The sequence below is a fragment of the Ursus arctos genome, unplaced genomic scaffold, assembly GCF_023065955.2.
Source record: "Ursus arctos isolate Adak ecotype North America unplaced genomic scaffold, UrsArc2.0 scaffold_1, whole genome shotgun sequence".
Classification (NCBI taxonomy): Eukaryota; Metazoa; Chordata; class Mammalia; order Carnivora; family Ursidae; genus Ursus; species Ursus arctos.
Window position 1 is genome coordinate 4483958 of NW_026622763.1, and position 22924 is coordinate 4506881.

Below are 22924 nucleotides of genomic sequence, written 5' to 3' on the forward strand. Positions count from 1 at the left end.
CCTGATCCAAGGTCACTGGACAGTTTGGAGACTGAGAATTTAGACATGGCTAGGTAAAAAACCATAATCTTAGGGACAAGCTGGGGTGACCTCTGGGGTTCCAGAGCATGGGGACAAAGAGGTTCAGAGCAGCAGGTTTGTATCTGTAGGGACCCAAGGAATCCAGCAGGATCCCAGGCGACTCAGCTGGGAACGAGCTGTAGAGGGTGCTGAGGATGGGGAACTGCCGAGGTAGAGAAGAGAGAGGTGATAAGAGAAAGGCAGTGTGAACATCTCATCACGAACCACTTTCATGTTGTTCCGCCTCTTCAAACCCAGCCCTAGCCTCTTGAGAGGAGTGCTTATTTTTTGTAGCTGGAAAAGAATCCCAAGTGTGAGAGCAGAGTTTACGTGTCCGGGCAGATTCCCAGATCTTTACTTTTGCCGGAAGCCCCTCCTTTGTGCAGAGTGTCATGTGACGGTTTTCTGACTTTCCACTGAGGTTCTTACTTGGCATCACAGGTAAAGACCCAGCTTTAGATAAAACCTATCATCAGGTTTAAAAATATGAGTGTTTCCTTTAATTACGGTAAGAGAAGTATCTCCTTCCCCCAATTTAAGAACAATTTTGCTATAATATCACTAGCTGTATATTTACTTCTGGAGGCTTTGGGGCAACCTAGTGTTTTTATCTTGTCACATTATGATAAATTTGCTATTTATGAAGCACAAGCCTATGATTTCACACCCCCGCTTTAAAAACATCTTTTCAGGAAGGACAGAACGCAGGCCCCCCACCCCTGATACCAGGCCTAGGGCAGCAGGGAGCACAAGGTCGCATCCCCCCTCTTAACCCTGGACAAGGACCTGGCCCTAACAAAGGTAAATATCTGCTCGGCTGAATAAGAGATTGTATTCTACCACCTCTGGGTAAATCTTACAATAAATAGTTTATTGGTAAGTAATCGATAGAATGGTCATTTGAACCCTATAGGAAAAATAGGAGCACAGTCATTTCAGGTAAAGGCTTTGTCTTAACGTTGTTTTCATAGACTTGCTTTTAGTTAGCTAAAAATGCTGCCCTGAGGAAATAAGCTCCTCACTCCCAGAAGCTGGCGGGTTGTCGGACAACCCCTAGTATCAGGGCCTGGGCCACAGGACAGCCTTGTCCACGTCTTGGGAGTGGGAGCGGTTCCTGTGCTTACTGAATGCAAGTGCATGTCGTTTGCATCTTGGAGAGCCGAACTGCTTCCACTTCTAGTTTTTGATGAGATAAAGAATACAGAGATTTTAATAGTGTTTTTAATATTACCCCCCCCCCCAAATTGTGCCATGTATTGAATTCTTTAGCTGGTTATATTGTTCTGCACGATTTGATAAGAAGAAAGCAATGTACTGATGTATCTGGTTCTTGATACTATGGAAAACACAGAGATGAGAACTGTCAGTATTTAGATGTAAGCCTGTTTGGAAGTTGAGTTGATCCCAAGAGTTGATAGCGCAGAGGCAGCCCCTTGTGGTGAGGTGTTCTGCTGTCACAGGGGAAGGGCTGGAGCAGGAGTGAGGGGGCGGTAGGCTGCTGGCTGGAGAGGGCAAGGGCAGGACTGAGCAGTGTGGATGGAGGGAAGGTTGGAGACGGAGGTGTTCAAGTCAGTGCACAGTCTCACAGGGAGGACACAAGCCAGAGAACCAGGAGTATTGTGGAGGTCTCACTTCAAAGAACTTCACTCCTTTTGATTTTTAATTAGCCGAGCCCACAGCACTCTGTGGCACATGTTACATTTCTTGCCCTCATTTTATCAGATTAAGAAAAGTCCTCATTAGCATTTTGCAGCCCTAGGACTTTGGGAGAAGCAGGACATCCTAGGAAAGGGAGCAGTAAAGGAATTAGGAGAATCTTTATTATAGTCTCATTGCATGGAAGTGGTGGCCAACAGGGAAAAAGAGAAAGCAAGAACCCATCTTTGGAATTTGGGGACCCTAAGAAAAGAAGAGTCTGTTACCCACAAGGTACAGCTATCAACAAACTGAGAGCCTGCCTCTCTTCCTCTCCCCTACCTTGTGTCTGTCTCCACCTATTTCCCTCTCCTCCTTGCTCTTCCCCTTTTCTCTTTACCTCTCTCTCTCTCTTCCTCCTCTCTTTCTCCTCCCAGGGACCAAAGGGAGAAGGGAGAGCCGAGAAAGTGGCCCTGCCATCCCCTACTGGATTAACCAACGCCGCCGCCCCATCACCGGTGGCCACATCCCTTCTAATTTGTAGTGGTGGGTTTCTTTCCTTGGAGGAGCCAGGGTACTTTTAAACAGATAGAGGTAATGGGAGGATTATTATTCATAGGTAAGTCCAAATGGAATGTGTTCAGCTTCCTCAGGTCAAAGTCTGCTGTGTCTGAGATCACACCAAGTTCGAGCAACATAAAGTCAGAGAAAAAGCCATTAGCTGCAGGAACCCACTGAGAAGTGAGGGGGCCTCTTTACCACAAGGAAAGGGACCTGGGATATTTGCAAACTGACTGAACAAAGAGGCAACTTAGAAGGTGCTTTCCTCAGCTGGGAGAGGACTGGTTTAATGAAGGAAAGACCAGGAGGCAGAGGCACAGGAAGAGTTTAAGAGAAGAGAGAACCCTTCTAACGGTGTTTTGTTTATATTGACATTTCCAACTTTTTACACATGTTGAATGGTGAGGCGGGATTGAAATGGCCTAAAGAAAGGAACAAAAAGGGAAGAGGAAGGGCATCGGGAGGGGAAGAATCCTGGCTGACTGTGATGCGAGGGAAAGAAGTTCGTCTTTACTGCCAGGGAGAAGAAGGGAAAGGCATGAGAGGGGCAGGTAGAGGAATTTCATCTTAAAAATGTAGTTGTTTTAGAACAAAAGGGTCCCTTTGCTACCTACTTTTAAAAAATGCTTGATTTGAATTGTATGTTGACAGGAAATAGGTACACATTTACAATGGCTGCACAGTAGCCAGGAGAACAAATCCCTTCAAGGTTCAGAAGTACGCTAAGTTAACCATCACAAGTTTAATTGGCCTGTTTCTATTTTTATTCAGGACTTTGAATATATTACATATATTAAAATGTTTTCAAAAAGTCTTTAGCGGGCTTCCAAATGCTGTGTGCAAAGAATGGTGGTAATTATTATAGATGAGGGATATATATCATTCATTCATGCAAAGGGGTAGAAAATATGTTCATATGACCCTGAAACTGAAGTACAAGCAAGGGCTGTTTGGTCACCAGGCAGTTATTGGAGAGGCCCGTGGTTCTGTGTGCCTTTCAGAGGATTTTGTTAAGAATCAAAGTGTGCTTTGTTACAGACCCAAGCTGTCCATTTCTCTGATGGGTTTGAATAAAGTATTCCCTGTCTTAAAAAAAAAAAAAGAATCAAAATGTGAGTTAACGAATCAAGTTGAGTGAACTAGGGGTTAAAGGGGCAATGTCAGGGATGGCAGCAGCAGCAGCGTAGCCCAGGACCCTGTGATGGGCTTTGCAGGCCTTTTCAGGTGCGGAGGTGAATTCCCTGTGCTTGGCTTCCTGGCCTGCAGCCTGAATTTTCTCTGTTGTCTCCTCCCTGGGTATGGAGCAGGCAGGCCTAATGAAATCCCTGGAAGAATGGGGGCAGGGAAGGGAGGCTCATTCTTATGCCTGCGAGACTGTCGAGACTGTCGAGACTGTCGCATGTTTTCTGAATGAATCCTCACAGCAGCAAGTAGTTGCTAATCTCATTTGAGATTAGTAATTTGCCCTAGGTGGAGGTGTTTAGCTAGTGAATGATGAAGTTGAAATCTGTACCCAAACCTGTGTTCTTCGATTAGATGAAGCCTTAGGGATTTGTCTCCTAAGTGTGCTGAGAACTAAGGAGGGAAAGCATTCTAAATACAAGAATGCGTTCTGAGACTTTAAGATGCTGAAAATCAGACCTGTGCGGGTCAGATTCCTGGAAGACAAGGTAAAAATCAGCTTTGTTTCCTTTAGGTGACTCACGTGGCCCTCCAAACCATCACATGGGCCCCATGTCAGAGAGGCGGCATGAGCAGAGCAGCGGCCCTGAGCACGGGCCTGAGAGGGGGCCTTTCCGGGGCGGCCAGGACTGCAGGGGTCCCCCTGATAGGCGTGGCCCTCACCCCGACTTCCCTGACGACTTCAGCAGACCAGATGACTTCCACCCGGACAAGCGCTTTGGCCACCGATTACGTGAATTTGAGGGGCGAGGAGGACCTTTACCACAAGAAGAGAAGTGGAGGCGTGGGGGCCCCGGGCCTCCGTTTCCGCCTGATCACAGGGAATTCAGCGAGGGGGATGGCCGGGGAGCAGCCCGGGGCCCTCCAGGGGCTTGGGAAGGCCGCAGACCTGGAGATGAACGATTTCCCCGGGATCCTGAGGACCCACGTTTTCGAGGGCGCAGAGAAGAAAGGTGGGATAGATGCTTTGTGGGTCTGGTTCTTCCCTGGAGCTGTTGACCTGTTCTACAAAAGTCTCTGTCCTCTTTTGCTTGGGCAGATGGTACTATATTGATTACTAGTTCTACCCAATCTGGGTTTTGCGTTTAGACTTTAAGCAAGTAATTATGCTTTTTAACCTTTTTGTGCTTCTTTTTTATTTTTACAGTTTAGAGATCTTTATTTTTGCTTATTTTTTGGTCCTTTTAAAAGAGATGTGAGGGTCAGTATAGTGTAAAGTTCCTGGAACTTGATTAGAAGTCGCCAGATTCTCTTGGTTAGAATGATGTACTATGACACAAACCTAGATTGAGAATAAAAGAATGAGGTAGTTTTTGTGTAATTACCTAAAGATCTTAACACAGTCAAGTCAAACTGAAAATTAATTTTGCTGTTCAATTAGGTCAAGATCAGGCTTGAACCACTCAGCTTGCTGGGGGTAAAAAAGTCATGGAAGAAGTAAGGAGAAAAGAGAAGCATTAGTGAATCTCAGAGGAGACCGAGAATCCTCCGGATTGAGTATTTCTATTATGTGCCAGTGAATTGTGAGACCGGTGTCCTTGTCAGCAGTTTGCAGACGAGGGGCCATGCTGAGGGTCAGAGCAGTTGACTCCCGGCCAGGCCAGGCCGAGGTGTCGGAGCGGCTTCAGGCTGGGCTGGCCGACCACGGTGCCTGTGCTGTGCGCCGCTCCGGCTGTCACGGCCACATTTCTCTCTACTGTCGCTAGGGGGGACTGGGTTCAGGGTAGGCATTCCCCCATCCTCACGGGATGTGTTAGAAAAGAATGGCTGATAACATGGCCAAGGGTGGTGAAATCAAGGGGTTCAGGAAAGCAGCTTTCAGAGGGCAGTTTTTAAAAAAGATTTAAGGGCTCCTGGTTTTCTCAAGGGCCTCTCTCCATGGTATCCAAGGGTTCAGTCTTTGAAATGGCTTAATATTAGTCTGCAAGAGCCTCGTTTCCAGTGGCTTTGGCAGCAATGTAACTTTCATCGATTTCTTGAACCTTTGCGTCTTGTGCAGTTTCAGATTTTACTATGCTTCAGTTTTACTGTATTTCATCTGTCAGTGACAGACCCCCAGCCCAGACTCTTGTGCTGCTGACAGCTTTCTGTTGCTCTTCAGATATGCCCAACGTGCTCCTGCTCCCGTTGTGCTTGCTGTTTTCTCTGCCTGGAACACACAGTCTCTCAGACGTTTGTGGCTCACTCCGGTTAGATCCCTCCTCCTGTTAGCCCAGTTCCTTTACCCTGCTTCCTGTTTCTTCATAGCACTTAGCACTGCTTGACATTAAGTGCTGTGTTTGTTTCTTTATCGTGTGTATCTGCCAGGAACATGACAGCTTCCCCCGGGCAGGGGCTTTGTTTCTTTACCTCTGTGTCCCCAGGACCCAGAGCAGTAGTGGTGACTCGGCATAGGTGCTCAGTCACTGGTGAATAAATGAGTTTGTTAAATGGGGAGAGGTATCTGAGAAGGGTCAGTTCATCAGGAGATGTACTGGTCAGCTTGGGCTGCCATAACAAGATACTATGGACTAGGAAGCTCAAACAACCTGAATCTATTTTCTTGAAGTTCTGGAGGCTCAGAGTCGTGGCTTATGGTCTAGCAGGGTGGGTTTTTGGTGAGACTTCTCTTCCTGGCTTGTAGGCAGTCAGCCACCTTCTCCCTGTGTCCTGGCCTGGTGGAGAGAGAGTGTCTCTTCTTATCAGGGTACTAATCCCATCACAAGGCCCCCACCCTCAGGACCCCCTCTAACCTTTTCCCCCCTGAGATTTTATTTACTTATCTGAGAGAGAGCGAGTGTGCACATGCACACACATGAAAGGGGGAGGGCAGAGGGAGAAAGAGAAGCAGACTCCCCCCTGAGCAGGGAGCTGGATTCCGGGCTTGATCCTGGGACCCTGGGATTATGACCTAGACATAGGCAGACTCTTAACCGACAGAGCCACCCAGGCGCCCCATGACCTCCTCTAACCTTAATTACCCCCTCAAAGGCCCGTCTCCAAATACCATCCCATTGGGGATTAGGGCTTCAACATACGAGTTTAGTGGGGGGACACAAACATTTAATCCTTAATAGGAGGCACTTTCTAATGAGAGCACATTAGATTCTTTCTTTCCTTTCATAATTAGAGCGGTCATGTAATGGATGCCTTGACAAACGAGTCCTGTTGGTGTTTGGGGGGATTCTCCCAGACTCTGTCCCAGGGACAGAGTGCCCTCTGCTGTACTCTTCCTGCTCCACTCATCTCCTTTCAGCCAATTCCACCATTACCTTAGGTAGTTATTTCAGCCAGTGTCCTGGGCATGTGCTCTTTGCTTGCAGGAGCATGAGTCGTCAAGATACCTCAGGACCAAGAAAGTTTTAAGAAGTTAGCTGGAGTGGTGGAGTGGGAAAGGGAAAGCTCTTTTTACAGTAAAATACTAAGTAATCAATGTAGGAGGAGGGATAGAATTAGAAAGTAATTTCCTTTATAAGCAGTCAGTGTCCTAATTGATTCAGGCCAGGATCATCAGTGGATGCTAAAACCACTGGTAAAAGATTGTGGGGGAAATGGGATATTCTCACTGTGCCAAAATATCACCCACAGATTACTTAATTACAAAGGGAAAAAATTGTACCTTTGCAATGGTGAAATTTGGTCCCACACCATTTTTACATCATAAACAGGGAGACAAACTGGCATCGTTGAGAAGGTATAAGCAGTTTTGCCAAAAAGGTTTAACCTGAGTCTAATCATGAGGAAATAATCAGATAAATTCAAATTGTGGTACACTCTATAAAAAACCTGGATGGATCCTTCAAAAACATCATGGTCACGAAAGATAAAATATAAAGGGGTTCTGGATAAAGTAGACAAAGAGACATGGCCATTAATAACAGTATATGATCAGGATTGAAATCTGTATTTAAAAACAACTGTAAAGGACATTTTGAGGACAACTGGAGAAATTTGAATTGGATTGTATTAAATAATACGGTATTCAAGTGGTAATAATAGCATTATGTAGGAGAAAATCCTTGTTCTTAGAAGAACATACTGAGGTGTTATGGATGAGGTTCATGCTGTTGGCAGCTGATTTTGAAATGGTTTAGAAAGTGGATTTGTTAAATAGACGGCGAGAGAAGATAAAGCACATGTGGCAGTATCTTAAGAACTGATTAAACAAACAAAAGAACTAGGTGAAAAAGACATATATGTTTGTTCTGTTCTTTCAACGTTGTTGTAAGTTTGAAATTTTACAAAGTGAAACATTGGAGTAAAAGATAACTGAATGGAGACTCAAGAAAAAACAGAAGGCCTTGCCGCTCGTGCTGACTGGCCCCATGCCCTTGCTCCTTCTGACCCTTTCTCCAGCCCCAAGGCCTTTCTCCTTGTGCTCCTGCACCTTTCCTACTTGGAGGCCCCTTCTCCGCTTTTCCACAGGCCTCCAGCTCAGGTGCTTCCTCATAATGGCTGTGCTTTGGCAGGACTCCTGGCCAGCTCGGCGTCCAGTCTGGAATCCTGAGGGGCAGTGAACCTGTCCACCAGCCAGGGCCCCAGGCTGCCAGCTAGCCAGAGCGGGGGGGTGGGGGGGCTGCCCATAAACCAAGTGCCTGTCTGTACAGCAGTCAGCTGTGGAGTGGGTCTGTGGGTGAAGTTCATGGCCAGCCCAGCGTACAGGCTGTGGGCTGGGGTAGATGGGAGCGCAGACGCTCCCAAAGGATTCTAGTACAGTTGGCAGGCATGAATCTGTACCCCACCTTTTTTGATTATATAAATAATAAATGTTCATTATAGAAATGTAAATGATAATGAAAACCATTTGAGAGGCAGTGGTAAATAGCCTGGCCTGGAGTCAAGACTGGCTTAGTTCAAATTCCAACGCTTATTGTGTGTCCTTAAATAAATGACTTCACCTCTCTGTGCCTCAGTGTACTCCTGGATAGAATGGAGTTAATGATGTGGTGGTGAGGATAAAAAGAAATAATATATGTAAAACACTTGGTGTGCTTATCAGCACTTAAAACTTATTCACTGCTATTGTTATTCCTAAAAGCTTTAGGAGGAAATGAACACAACCCCACATTTACCTTCCTGCCTGTTTTTGCCTATAATATTGGGATTATAAAATGTGTACTTAAAAAAATACATAATTTTGTTTTTTCTCCCATTTAACATTAATATCATGTTTTCTTATACCATAATGCTTCTTTGAAACATGAAATCAAAGCTGTATTCCATTAGGTGGATATTTTGCTGTTTTTTCCTTGACAGCTTTAGAAGAGGAGCACCCCCAAGACATGAGGGCCGTGCCCCCCCCAGAGGAAGGGACAGTTTTCCTGGTCCTGAAGACTTTGGTCCGGAGGAGAATTTTGATCCTTCTGATGAAGCAGCCCGAGGAAGAGATCTCAGAGGTCGAGGTCGGGGTACCCCACGAGGTGAGCGTGTACTGGGGTCACTAAGTCTGGCAAGGACGGGGTGGAGAGTTAGGTTGTTGGGGACACACCTGAAACAGTCTGTGAGTGTGGTGTTATGTTGTTCTGTTGTGTAGGAGGAAGGAAGGGTTTACTCCCCACTCCTGATGAGTTCCCTCGCTTTGAAGGAGGACGGAAACCAGACTCCTGGGATGGAAATAGAGAGCCAGGTAAAGAAGGACAACTGCTGTGGCTTCTGGTGACTTAAGCCCAGCAGTTCACAGAGTGTGGTCCAAGGACCCCTGGGGCTGGGTGTCCACTAGATCCTCTGTTTTCTAAGTCACATCTCTGTGGGACGCTGGACTGTCTGCACATCCTTCAGTCAGCAGCAGTTTATCGCAGTGGACTGAATGAAAAACAAAACAGCTTGTTTTGGTTTTGGAAAATATAGTTAAATGAATTAAAGTTTTCTCAGTTTAATTGCTAATATGGCAAATATTATTAGACAGAAGTCTCATAAATTAAATCTCAGTAATTTTTAAGAGTTTAAAGACATCCTGAGACTAAAAAGTCTGAGAACTACTTTTCTGGACCTTACCTGTCTCTTATTTTAAGAGGTATGTTGGTTTCTAATCTTGACCTTTTTCATGTACTCATGATGTGACTTGACCTGGCCTACGGTGGGTATTCAGATATTTCTTGCGTGACTGAATATTGGTTCTCAAGTTGCTACTTATTCTTTTTATTTATTTAATATTATTATTTTTTAAGCTTTTATTTATTTTAGAGAGAGAGAGAGTATGAGGAGGAGGGGCAGAGGGAGAGAGAGTCCCAAGCAGACTCCAAGCTCAGTGCAGAGCCCTATGCCGGGCTCAGTCTCACAATGCTGAGGTCATGACCTAGGCCAAGACCAAGAGTCGGATGTTCAACTGACTGAGCCACTCAGGCACCCCAAGATGCTACTTATTCTTAACAGTATAATTTCCATCTGCTTGTGGTCACACTGTACTTAACATGAGATTGCAGACTCTTAGCCTTGTGAACTTGTGTTTCCTGTTCCAGGACCAGGTCACGAGCATTTCCGTGATGCTCCTCGCCCTGATCATCCCCCTCATGACGGTCATTCCCCAGCTAGCAGAGAACGTTCCTCTTCTCTCCAGGGCATGGACATGGCATCCCTGCCACCCCGAAAGCGTCCCTGGCATGATGGGCCAGGGACCTCGGAGCACAGAGAAATGGAAGCCCCAGGGGGTCCTTCTGAGGATCGAGGAGGCAAAGGTAAGCGGAGGCCAGTGATGCAGTTCCAGGAGCTGTGGATGCCACAGCTCTGCCGAGAAAGCTGTGGGGACACGGGAGGCCTCATCGCCAGGACAGCCCCATCCCTGTGTTCCTGTTCCGTCTGTTTCTGACAGGTTACCCAGGGTCCTTTCTGCATTCTGCCCTCTAGGGCTTAGGCTGTGCAAAGGCACCAGTTCCCAAGTACGGTGCAGATGCCGCTCGTTTGGGCTCACATTGTAGCCAGTCAGACCCCTTACCCTTGGGTGATCGCAAGCTCAGCCTCTGCATAAGCCTCCGCCACGTGCTTCCAAGAATTCCCTTCCCTGGTTCGTGCAAGTGTTCCACTCCAGTTCTTTTGTCAAGGTGCCCCAAAGCAAGAGAGGGACTGCTACTCTCATTAGCAAACATGCTCTCCACCACTGGCTGCTCTTAGCCCTCAAGGGTGTCCTTAGTGAGAGGAAGAATTGTCTTCCCAGGTTCCGTTTTGTTTTAGCCTGGGTCCGAAAGAAACTGCTAATGCCCAGAGTCACAAAGACTTTGAGGAATATGGTCTGGAAGGGGTTGTTTTCAAGAGGGCAGTAGATTATTTCTACAACTTGAAACTTTCGATCTTTATTTTAGAGGTAGCACTGACTTTCAGCTAGGAGCAGGAGCCACATGTGGTCTCAGGTTAGGCTGGGCCAGTCTTTGTGGTAGTTTGGAGGCTGCTGGGAAGCAGGCCTAGTTAACCTGCCTCAGGTTTATAGTCTCTTCATTACAAGTTGTGCTTTTTTTTTTTTGATGCTGGTTTGGTTCTTCTCAAAGCAAAACCCTCAGAAACTACCTCACGTCACCAGCAGGTCTCCCTACCTAAGCACACATTTTGTCGCTGGTCTCAGGACACCTGTCCTAGCCAAGGCCACATGGCTGGTGTGGAAATGACTTCCTAGCTGACATCTTCTCTGCCCAGGTACCTTCAGGTGGGCTTAGGCTGTGCTTTGTAGGAAAAGCAGCCAACATTTTTCCTTTGGCTAGCTTTCCTAACCGCCTTGTTTTACCTAGATTCAAATTCCACTCAAAAAGTTAAGACAAAATAAAGTCGGCAACCGTCTTCTGATAGTGTATTATGAGAGATATGGCCAAATTCTGTCAGCTCATGAGAAGAAAATTTTAAAAGTCAGAATTCTAATGTACTTAAAAGGTTTATCTGGAATAAAACTGTCCCTGGGAGAAATAATTCTAAAAGCTAGTGGGTTTTTTTTTTTAATGCTTTTGTTTTTAAAGAAATACTTTATTTCCCTATTTGAAAGGAAAATGAAAGTGCCAGGTAGTTGTGGGGTAATGATAGTAAAACCCATTGTAATTAACATCTAGTTTGTTATTTCTTAGTTGCTTCCAAAGTCAAGCCTGTGATTTTCAAGCCTTCCCCCACAATAGAATAATAACCCCCCACTCCCACCCCCGCCCCCGGTGGCATAGGAGGGTGAAGATACACTTGCTAGAGTAGAGACATGGCCCAGTGTGGTCTGTGACTCCCAGAGGTGCTCCAAGTTCACTTCTGGGTTTCCCACCATCTCCATCACACAGCCTCGGGGAACATGGCTGGTTGTGGCTGAGGGGCAGGGCCACAACCTGGATGGGAATGAGATAGTGGTTGACTAGAGGGTAGAGGCACCACTTCTAATGCTCTGAATGACACTGCTGATATCCTCAGAAGTCTGTTTTCCTTAAGACCCAGAGTGTTCCACTGTCGTCACTGAGTTTGTGCAGGGAGTTACTGATTAACAGTCTCTGATATAAAAAAATAAAAAAGTAACGTGAAATTATTTTGATTCATTTCAGGCCGAGGGGGCCCAGGACCTTCCCAGAGAGTGCCAAAATCCGGGCGTTCCAGCTCCTTGGATGGAGATCACCATGACGGCTACCACAGAGATGAACCTTTTGGGGGCCCTCCAGGCAGCAGTACTGCTTCCAGAGGGGGCCGGAGTGGCAGTAACTGGGGTAGAGGGAGTAACATGAACTCTGGCCCACCAAGGCGAGGAGCTTCAAGGGGTGGTGGAAGGGGTCGGTAGAAGCTGATTCCTCTGAGGCCTCTCTGGAAAGTATTTAAGAACTTCTTGTGGACTTAACAAGACAAACAAAAGGAAGACTGCACCATGTAGCCCTGAACTTTTTCTGGGGCAGCTGAATCCCAGGAGCCCCTAATGAGGTCTTCAAGATGAAGAGACTGCTGCTGGCTACCCAGAGTAGCTGGCCTTGTTCTGTCCTGTCCACCCTCACTGCCCTAACTCCCATTGTTTTGTGAAGATAAAAGCTGGAATCTTTTTTTTTTTTTAAGTGTCACGAGACATGGAGCACCTCCACAAATTTAAGTTCATGTCCAATTGGAAATTTGTTTCTATATGTACAGTTTGTCAGAGAAAAAACATTAAGTTGTTTTTGTATGAATACAGAATGTGATTTACGCAAGAATTAACAGAAAACTAGTTGTGAAGTGCTTGCCTTAAGGAAACACTTCGTTTCCGCTGCATCCAGTCAGCTGAGGGGGGTACAATTATTGCTTCTATTTGTGAGCACGCTTGTTGGGTACCTCTGAGCCATCTAAGTTAATTTCATCCGTGAACTTTCTGTCTCAAATTCTCATCTGCCCATTCTGTCACACTTATTTTTGTAACAGAGCAAGATACTTTTAAACTATAACACAGTTTGAAGTAGATTCAAAGCCTTAGTTACCACCTGCTATGGCAGGTGGAAAATTATACTCTGAAGAAAAAAATCTTCTGGCTGTCGAAGTAGGGGTTCTCCCTTGGGTGCATCTCCTGGTAACCACGCCTTAGACTTGAATTCCCTTGTTTCTGATGAGAGGAACCTGACATAAACCAGAAATTAACTATATGCACCCTTCTGATTACATCATGTCACAAATTAAGAAGAAATGGACCAAATATCTCCTAAAATTCTGCAAAACCTTCTCTTACACTAGTGTTTAAGGCCGAGGATAGTTCTAGCTTAAAGCCAGGAAGTTCTCATCCACAACAAATTCCTTTAGTTTTAAATAAATGTTAACATTTGGCCCAGTTTGGATTGGAAGTCAAAAGTTCAGTTTGAAAACCCTGCATTTTCTCTACTGACCCTTATTGTGTTTTTATAAGAAAGCTTGTATTATTCAAAGGCTATATCTCTGGCTACCCTAACATCTTTGGTATTGGAGACACATTTAACTGGCAAATGTAGTGGTGTTGGAAGTCTCACAGTTGCTTAAGACAAGGGATGCTGGCATAGTTGGATAGCATATAAAAACCTCTTAATTAGTTCTCTATTAATGTAAAACATGGTAAAAGTGAAGTTATTTCTGCAGAGTGAGAAAACGTCAACCACACACACACACACACACAGCTTTTTAAGGTGTTAAAAACTAGAGACTACAAGTGAATCATTTTCATTTTGTTTTGAAATTAAAAACATTTATCAGCACATCAGTATAAACGCTTGATTAGGAGGCCCAAGAATGCTTCAAGTTTGTGGAATATTCTTTATCTGCCCTTCACTGGCACAGCTTAAAAAGGAGTTGTAATCAAATTCTGATTAAGGTAAAATGGGATCCAGACCGAACCCATATGGAGATTAGGCTCCTTTTTCTGAGACTGATGTGGTAAGAAATTTATCATCTTAACATTTTAGGCTTCAGCAAGCAGATAACCAGATCACTTTTTGAGAAAGAATTCCTTTAGAAAAAACCTGAAATCTCTACACTGTAATTTATTAAATACTTAGAATATCTTAAAACATCACTACCAAAATACATACAAGGTATTGTGCTTTGAATTTTACAAATGCTAGATTTTCAGTGTTTGAATTAGTGAGAAAATGTTGGGAAAACGATGTAAAAAATATAACAGCATCAACATAAAAATGTACTAAACACTGTAAAATCTTCAGTTGTGCAAATCCTAGAGAAATTGAGAACTAGAACAGATATTTAACTGGGGGACAGAAGGAGCAGTCAATGCCCCAAGTTTTTCCAGTTACAAAAATAAGTCACTCCCTGAAAACAGTACATTTGCTTTTGCTACAAACACCCTCTTGGTTGTTCCTCTTGAGGTAGGTAACCTTGTTACTGATTAGGGAACAAGGCAGTAATTCTTACAGAATACTGGGGTGGGGGACCTCATGAAGTTGGGGCAGGGTTTAGGACACTGATCAGGACCTAGGAATATAACTGAGGTTGAACAAAGAAGCTCTACTGCTGCCTGACACACCTGTTTAGGCAACAGTGGAATCCAGCCCCAGAAATAATTATTTTCAAATTGTGCAATCCAGTGCACAGAAAAGTGGTTCTCAACCTTAGCTGAACATGGAATCATCCGGAGAGCTCTAAAAAAATACTGATTCCTGGGTCTGCCCCCACCACCTCCCCCCACCGCCCCAGAGATTCTGACTGAATTGATCTGAGGTTTTCCTCTTCAAGTAATTCTGGTGTGAACTGAGAACCACTAACATAGAATTTGAAAATTCTAAATACATCTACTTTCTAGTTAATATATAGCTATCGACAAAACATGTAGTTTTTTGGACTCATCAGAATACCCAGTCTGAACTTTCTGGCAATACACTAGCATATACAATAACGTCAAAGACAAGAGTAAATGCTGAACCTAGAAGGAAACAGATAAGAAAAGCATCTTATGCTGCATTAGAATCGGCCTACAAAATGTAAATTATACTTTAAAAAGCAGGTAATAAAACTAGGAATGATAATTAGGCCTTGTAGAAATCCATGGTTTCCGTCAAATCAGAACTTTGGATGTAGAATTCTCTTGTCTAGGAGTCCCCGGTCTAGTTCTGTCCAGAGACCTCTCATAGTACTGAAATGTCCTCCCTCTTTGGGCAGACATTTCCCTTTCATGGTCTAATACAGAACCAATCTTACTTTAATTTTATAAGGCACCATATTTACAATTTCACTAAAAAAATGAAAAACCGAGGTAAACCGTCTTAACTAAAATACTTAAATAAAACCTGGTGGCTAAATTTAGTGTTTGATACCCTTAAGCATCCACTCATTGAATGAGGAAAAAATTTCTAAGAGCCAAAGAAAACAAAAGCGTATTGTAGCTAAGCTACTATAATCTACCACTGGATTTTTTTAAACGACAGAAGGTAAAAAAGTAGTCTGAGGAAAGTCACAAGAGCAGCTAATTAAAGCTGAGGAGCCATTCTTTTTTTTTTTTTTTTTTTACTGCGCTCAATCGAAAACCACGGTTAACGCAAATGCAATTTACCGTAAAGTTTTTCACAGCATATCACCAAGTCAACGACAACATCTCGTTTCATAGCACATGCTACCGAGTTCTGGCGGAAGAACGCTGAAACAGACTTCCGAAGCGGCTCGAGTCTCGGTTTTAGAATGGCCGCTCAAAGACGTTGACAGGTTCGCTGGCACAATAATGGAGCAGCCTTTACCCAGCGCCATCGGGAAACCGGCGGGTGCCGTCGTCGGCTCGGTCCGCGCTGCGCCCGGGGCTGGCTCCCGGCGGCGGGCTTCGCGCGCTCCCCCGACGGTAGGTCCCGGGACCGGGCTCCGCGTCATCTCTGGACGGCTCGTCCTTCTCTGACGGTGCGGGCCCTGGGCTTTTCACACGGGCAGCGCCTTGGCCAGGCCCGCACCCGGGCCCAGGCGTCCAAGCGCTACACGCAGCGCGGTGCCTGCGCCCCAGGGAAGGAGCCCGAACAACACGGTCAGCAGCGCGGCCACCTGCACGCAGGCGCCCAGCGCCGTGAGCAACGTGCTGCGAAGCCCGAGCGCCGCGTACAACGTGGCGCCCAGCGCGGCCACGTAGAGCAGCATGGGTCGCGACGGCGTCTCTTCGCCGCGTAGCAGGCGCCCGCACGCCGCGCCACCCCGCAGCAGCGTGCCGCCCGCCAGCGCCAGCGCTGAGCCCAGCGACCAGAGCAGCGCGAACTTGCGGGCGCGCAAGAGCAGCACGGGCGCGTAGAGCGCGGCCAGGCCGAAGCAGAGCGCGGCCAGCAGCAGGCACACGCCGCTTGCCGCCAGCCGCTGCGCGCGGGTCACACTTGGCAAGCACGCTGAGCCTGTCGCCACCGTGGGTTCCGCGGGGCCCCGCGCCCAGGTCCAGCGCAGGCCCGCGCGGCCCAGCCACGCCCCCGCCGGCCCGTCCCCTGCCGCGGTCTCCTCCCTCTTTTCCGCAGCGAGCAGCGGCTCCGCGGCCGCCAGCCCGCCGGCTTTACCCTGCGCCAGGTACTCCTGCAGCTGGCGGTGGAGGTCCGCCATGTTGGCCGGAGCGGCCGCGGGAGGGGAGGGCTGGTCCCCACTTCCGGTTTTCCTCAGTAGCTGGCGGAAGCGGCTCGACCTTCGGCGGCTGTTGGTCGGCGGTGGCGGGAGGGGTGGGGCCAGCGGCCTGGGCGGAAAGGGCGGGGCCGCCCCTCTGCAGACTTCTGGGGGCTCGGCTAGCGGCAGCTTTTTATGGGGGAGCTTGCCTGTCCCTCTGCAGTGACCCTCTTGGCTCCCGGCCTTGTTCCTGATGGGCAGTGTTACGGCCTGCATTAGTTACGTCGGCATTAAAAGTTAGTTGGGGGACGGGGTGGGTGTAGCTATAAGAGATTACATGGGGGTGAGTGATACAACAGTTCTGTGTCTTGAGCTTATGGGTATCGGTATCCTGGTTGTGATACTGTACTATAGTTTTGCAAGATGTCGCCATTAGGGGAATCTCCCTATTACTTCTTAAAACTGTATGCTAATCTACAGTTCCTCTCAATAAATTTAATTTTTTAGGGGCGCTTGGGTGGCTCAGTCGTTAAGTGTCTGCCTTTGGCTCAGGGCGTGATCCTGGTGTTCTGGGATCAAGCCCCACATTGGGCTCCCTGCTCCACTGGGAGCCTGCTTCTTCCTCTCCCACTTCCCCTGCTTGTGTTCCCTTTCTTGCTGGCTGTCTCTGTCAAATAAATAAATAAAATATATAAAAAAATAAATTGAATTTTTAAAAAAGTTCAGATCTGCAGGACTTAACGTGGTTTCTTTGGAAAGGCTACCGGAGTTGATAAAGGAGAAGTTAACCCCTCCCCCACCAGCTTGTTTATCTTCTGTTCCCCGTTTCAGCAGAGGCCTGGAAATATTCTTGACTCCTTCAGGCCCCATGTCAAAGACTTGTTGCCCCTTTCTTATATTTTGGTTCATCTTTTTGTGCTCCTGACATCTCTAGGTCCAGTGACTCATGGGCAGATCACTGATAAGCTTGCCCGCACTCCTGATGTGTTCTGAGGTGGCTCCTAGGAATCCTGCTCTTACTCAGAGCCTCTTTGGGGTTCTTCACATAGGTCACACCCTGACAGGTCTCCTCTAGGGCTTCTCTGCTCACTTGTTTGGGCCTGGCTAGTTCCTACTCCTGGACATTTAGATGGAGCCACACCTCCAGCTACTGCTGATGTTTTCACCCTTCCCAGCCATGAAAACTTACTTGTTTAATTTATTTGTTTAATTTATGTATTTGCCAGCAACTCAGCACGGTCTCTCATGTCCTTTTCCTAGGACCTGAAAGGCTACTGCAAATGCACAAAGCTGTCAATTCCAGTGTAGTAAACGTGCTTGAAAAGCTCTGTAGATCCTGCCTGAAGCCATCGATTGAAACACCTGTTTTGCTAGACTTTATAAATGCCTCTTGTGAACTTAAATGTGATGGCATGGGAGTCCTTTTGTAATGTAAAGTGCAATACCGGTAAGTTGCATGGCAGTCTACCGTTGTACAGCTCTTTGGCTTCCTTGCCCCAGAAGACTTTCTTTGTCCTGGGGATGGGAGTCAGTGCCTATCTCTGCAGGCTGTTTCCAGTAATCCTGTGTCACCTAGCTTTGGAGGCATTGCCACAGAGAAGCCAGGGTATTTTCTTTTGGCTCTCATCACGTTGGCTTCATCATCATGGCTTCCCCATGACGGCATGACCTGATACCAGCTGGTGGGCAGGTGACATTCCTTTGTCCTCTACCCTAGGAAGAGGTAGGTGTTCGTGGCTTTCTGCTGTTGTCGTCTCTGGCTTCTCAGCCTTTCTGTTAACCTGTGTAACCAGTTTTCCCCATTAAATTCCCTTTAATGCTTTTTTTCCTGGTCGGATCCTGACGTATTCTTTTTCAAAATACATTACAGTTGTTATCTCACTTGCAGCAACCTGAAGAGGTAAATGGAGAAATTACCAGAAATTGAGTTTGTTTGGAAATAGCAAAGGAACTACAGTTTGGGAAATGCAAACTGGAGCAAGCTACAGGTGACTCCCATTGAGGATTTGGGGGGTGGGGAGCTGTATTTATGACAAGAAGTGCAAAGATGGGGGAATTCAGCCAGAGTCCAAATGGTAAGTTCACTGGCTTCTGGATAGAGATTCTTTTTTTTTTTTTTAAGTTTTAAAAAATTTATTTTATTTTAGAGAGCGCATGTGCATGAGTGGGGGAAGCAACAGAGGGAGAGAGAATCTCAAGCAGACTCCACGCTGAGCTTGGAGCCTGACATGTGGCTTGATCCCAGGACGCTGAGATCATGTCCTGAGCCAAAACGAAGAGTTGGACCCTTCACCACTGAGCCACCCAGGCGCCCCAGGGAGAGATTCTTGGTGGATGTTCATTGGTCGGGAGATAAGTTTGCATCTTCTGTAAATCAAGGATTTATAGGAAATCAGCTTTTCAGTTTTTGTTTTTAAGATTTTATTTATTTGAGAGAAAGCATGAGAAAGCACACACATGGGGAGCGGCAGGGTCGGGGGAGAAGCAGACTCCCCGCTGAGCAGGGAGCCCGATGTGGGGCTCGATCCCAGGACCCTGGGATCATGCCCTGAGCCACAGGCAGGCATTTAACCGACTGAGCCACCCAAGCACCATTCCTTTCAGTTCTTAAGTTTTCCTGAGGGCACATCCATTTCATATTCTCTGGTTACATTTTAGATTGAAATTCTTTCACTCTTGTAATAATAGGGATCATCCTAATCACTTACCATGGGCAAAACCGTTAGAATGGCTACTGTCAAACAAAACACAGACAGTAACAAGTGTTGACCTGGAAGTGGAGCAGTTGTAGCCTGCTCTGTTGGTAGGAAGATAAGATGTACAGCTGCTCTGCAAAACAATAGGGTGGTTCCTCAAAAAATCAAAAATGGAATCACCATATGGTCCAAGAATTCCACGCCTCAGTATATACCCAAAAGAATTGAAAGCAACGTCTTGAGATACTTGTACACCCATGTTCATAGCAGCATTATTTTTTAAAATTTTTTATTTATTTAAGTAATCTCTACAGCCAACAGGGGGCTCAACCTCACTATCCTGAGATCAAGAGTCACATGCTCTTCTTACTGAGCCAGCCAGGTTCCCCTACAGCAGTATTATTAACAATAGATGAAAGGTGAGAGCAACCTCACTGTCCATCTACAGATGAATGGGTAAGCAAAAGGTAGTGTCTACAGACAATGAAATAATATTCAGTGTTAAAAGAAATTCTAACATACTGTAACATGGATGACCTTGACATTGTGCTAGCTGAAATAGGCCAGTCACAAGATGGCAAATAGTATAGGATTCCACTTAATGTAATGTACTTGGAGTCAAATTGGTAGAGATGGAAAGAATGGTGGTCCATAAATGATTTACCTAATCATTTGCGCAGCTGTGAGATACAAAAGAGAGGATTGTTTTGCTCATTGTACAGATGAGGGAAAACTGAAATACCGGGAAGTTAAATAACCTCCCGGAGGTCACCGCAAAGGTTGGTAGTAGAGCAAGACTAGAGGTTGTGAGATGAGGTTTTAAATCTGAGTGCTTCCCGTTACATAAGGAGATCTTCCCTGTTAATAGAATTGTACAAAACCAGAAAACCTGTTCAGGGTTGGTTCCTACACTGCTAGAAGGACATAATGAAACCATCCCTAGATACCAGCTCCCCTCTAGCTACCGCAACAAAATTCATAAGAATCTGTAAACCCTATGTCTCCACTTACTCCTGTTCTTCCTTGAATCCCTTTCATCCCCCTGTGCCAGCAAAATTGTTTGTGACCAGGTCACCAAATATTTCTGTTGCCAAGTGCAGTAAAATTTCAGTCCCTACCCTCCTTAAACTTCTAGCAGAACATGACACAGTTGTGCACTCCCTGCCCGAAGCCACACATGGCTTCCAGGACAGTACATGGTACCAGTAGCGGGGCCCCAGCTCTTCTGGGTTTCCTCTACATGGGAGTGCCCCAGGCGTCCCTGCTCCTGTGGCTCCCTGTGTTGTTACAAACCATGTTATGCAGACCCTTGGGCGGATCCCTCCCTCACTTCTCCACTGAATATCCAATAGATATCTTGAAGATGACATATAAAATGAAATTTTTGATTCCCAATTTCTCCTCTGAGCCCCCCAAAACCTATAACTGCTACCCTGCTCTTCCTTCCTCATTTCAGGAAGTCACACACACCCTCACATCCTGCAGCTCTACTTGGGAAGTCCATCCAGTGCCAGGGCCACCATGTCTCTCCTCCACGGCTGACCGCTCCTCTGGTCTGGCCAGTGCTCCCCAACCAGGACTCTGTCTCAGTGTGCCTTTTGGTCTGGGCCTCCCAGCTGTTCACACAACAGTCAGGGGCTCCTTCCACCTGCAAGTCGGCTCCCTCACTTCCTCTGATGCTTCCCTGCTTCCACAGGAGCCACATCCTTCTGTTGCCTGTGTAGCCCCCCTGGCACCCCTCCACCTCCCCTCCCATGATGCTCTCCCTTCCTCATTCTGGCCCAGACATGGTCTGAGTTGTTTCTGGATATGTCAAAGTTGTTCCAACTCAGTGCCTGTTTTCCTTGTTCTCAACCTAGAGCATTCCTCCCCACACCCCACCCCCAAATACTTTATAGCTCACAGCCTCTGTTCAGGTCTCAGTTTGAATGTCCTCTTCAGAGTGTCCTCTGAGCATCCTAAAACAGCATCTTCCATCACTCAGGGTGTCAGCCTTTGTGCTGACACAAGTGTAATTACTTCCTTGGTAGTGTAATGCATGTGCAGAGAATCAAAAATACAAATCCTGCACCATCGTTCTGAGTATGTTTACAGTGGATTGTTGTGGATTGAGATAGGAAGGAGCAAGGGGCTCCAACAAACAGAAGAGATCCCTGGAAATTGTTACTTTGTTTTTAAACTAAATCCTTGTTCTGAAGCCTTAATCTGCGTTCTCTGTGGTGGCAGATAGCCTTGCTTCACGTGGTCAGAGGCACGATTTCCCTGTCAGTGGCCACACTGACCTCAGGCCACTGACCTCATCCTCTTGCAGGTGTCAGACCACAAGTCCTGGGAAGGGACCTGTTGTCCAGTGCTGGCCAGGGGCCTGTCGCATGCCCAGTAGGTGGGCGGTCTCTCTTTTTAAAAAGATTTTATGTATGTATGTATGTACCTACGCATGTATTTATTTGAGAGAGCAGGGAAAGGAGCAGAGGGGGAGAGAAAGGGAGAGGGAGAGAATCCCAAGCTGACTCTGCACTGAGCAGTGGAGCCTGATGACGCTGGGCTTGATCCCAGGACCCTGAGATCATGACCTGAGCCAAATTCGCTTTCTGGCATTCTAGGCCTGCCCCTCTAGGCCGCAGCAGCTCTCACCCTGCACTGTAGGGCTCTCTCTGGGGCCACTGGGTCCTAGCAGTAGGGTGACTCTGCTCTTCTGTGGCTTTGCTAATACAGAGCCTTCTGTTGGGCTCACGGGCTCACCTCTCCTCCCCCCCTGCACACATCTGCCCTCTCCTACCCTCCTGAGTTCCCCCTGCCTCGGGGTCACCCCTTCATGGTCCACACAGCACAGTGGTTCCGTGTGCACCGACTGTGACACCTCCAAGGCCTCGAGTTTCCATTTTCATTTATTAAAAACAATACGTGACTGCTTAGATGCTTATGATCTTCTCAAGTCTTATTTCTTCACATCCCTGCTTCTTGGCGCCTAACAGTCCCAGGTTGTGTTGGATTGTCTGGTGAACTTGGGTTGGTTAGGCACAAGGCCTTGTGACACAAGAGAGTGCATTGCATAGAGGGGTGCCATCACCTCCAGTCACTGTTCAGAGCTGAGGGCCTGGCCCTGCTCACCTCCCCCAGTCGGGGGCAGAGGACCTGCCAGTCCATCCTGGTGGCCGGCAGCTGCAGGCAGCAGAGCCTCTGGGGCATGCTGTCCCATAGACCTTCTGCTGTAATTGTGGAAATGCTCCAGACCTGTGCTGTTCAGTTCCATGGCCGCTACACCACATGTGGCTCCGAGTGCCTGGAAGGTTGCGGGTGAGCCTGAGGAGCTGAATTTTTAACCTGAATTAATTCATTATTTATAATACTATGTTATGATTTATGCATTTTTGTGATAATACATAAAACATTACTTCATAATTTATTTTAATTCATATATTTACATAAATATGATCGTACTATATTTATACTAGCCACATGTGGCCAATGGCTGCTGTATCGGATAGGGCAGCTTGGAACATGCTGGGAACACGGGGGGGGGGCACTTGGGTCATCATTGTGACCTGGCACTGCTACTGCATTGGTGGGTATTGGTGAAAGGCAGAATGTCTGACTGGGACAGCTTGCTCCCCCACAAGGGGGCTCCAGCTGAGCATCCCATCCGCAGACCCTGCTGCGGCCCCCAGCACAGGGGCTGCTTTAATCGGGACTTTCCCTTTGGTTTGTCTCCTTAAGCTTAAGGCAAGGAAACAGGTCATCTTACACAGAGTTTCCTCACTCCATGCTTAACTGAAGGACCTGTCATGGGATTTCTCACTGTTCAGCAAAGCCTTGTGGTGTTTGGCCTGCTTAACCTAAGGATATCTGTGCTGTAGCCTCCCGGGGGG

At 46.8% G+C, this 22924-nt stretch overlaps 2 protein-coding genes across 5 annotated transcripts in view; one reads left to right on the forward strand and one right to left on the reverse strand.

The window, feature by feature from the left end:
* WDR33 (WD repeat domain 33) overlaps nt 1-12553 on the forward strand; it is a 108334-nt gene extending 95781 nt beyond the window's left edge. The window contains exons 17-22 of one of the 4 annotated variants that reach the window (XM_026510220.4): nt 753-861; nt 3953-4391; nt 8674-8837; nt 8951-9043; nt 9876-10091; nt 11913-12553. In XM_026510220.4, the coding sequence (XP_026366005.2) occupies nt 753-861; nt 3953-4391; nt 8674-8837; nt 8951-9043; nt 9876-10091; nt 11913-12142 (1251 nt within the window). In that variant the 3' untranslated portion in view covers nt 12143-12553. Of the gene's footprint in view, nt 1-752; nt 862-2132; nt 3359-3952; nt 4392-8673; nt 8838-8950; nt 9044-9875; nt 10092-11912 lie in introns of those variants that run through there. The other 3 variants (XM_048214597.2, XM_057316925.1, XM_057316919.1) reach the window with 3 other exon arrangements.
* A 1271-nt stretch (nt 12554-13824) lies between these two features.
* SFT2D3 (SFT2 domain containing 3) lies at nt 13825-16409 on the reverse strand. Its single transcript, XM_057316952.1, has one exon. It carries the CDS (start codon nt 16360-16362, stop codon nt 15706-15708), a length of 657 nt encoding a protein of 218 aa, XP_057172935.1. The 5' UTR covers nt 16363-16409; the 3' UTR covers nt 13825-15705.
* Nucleotides 16410-22924: the final 6515 nt, after the last annotated feature.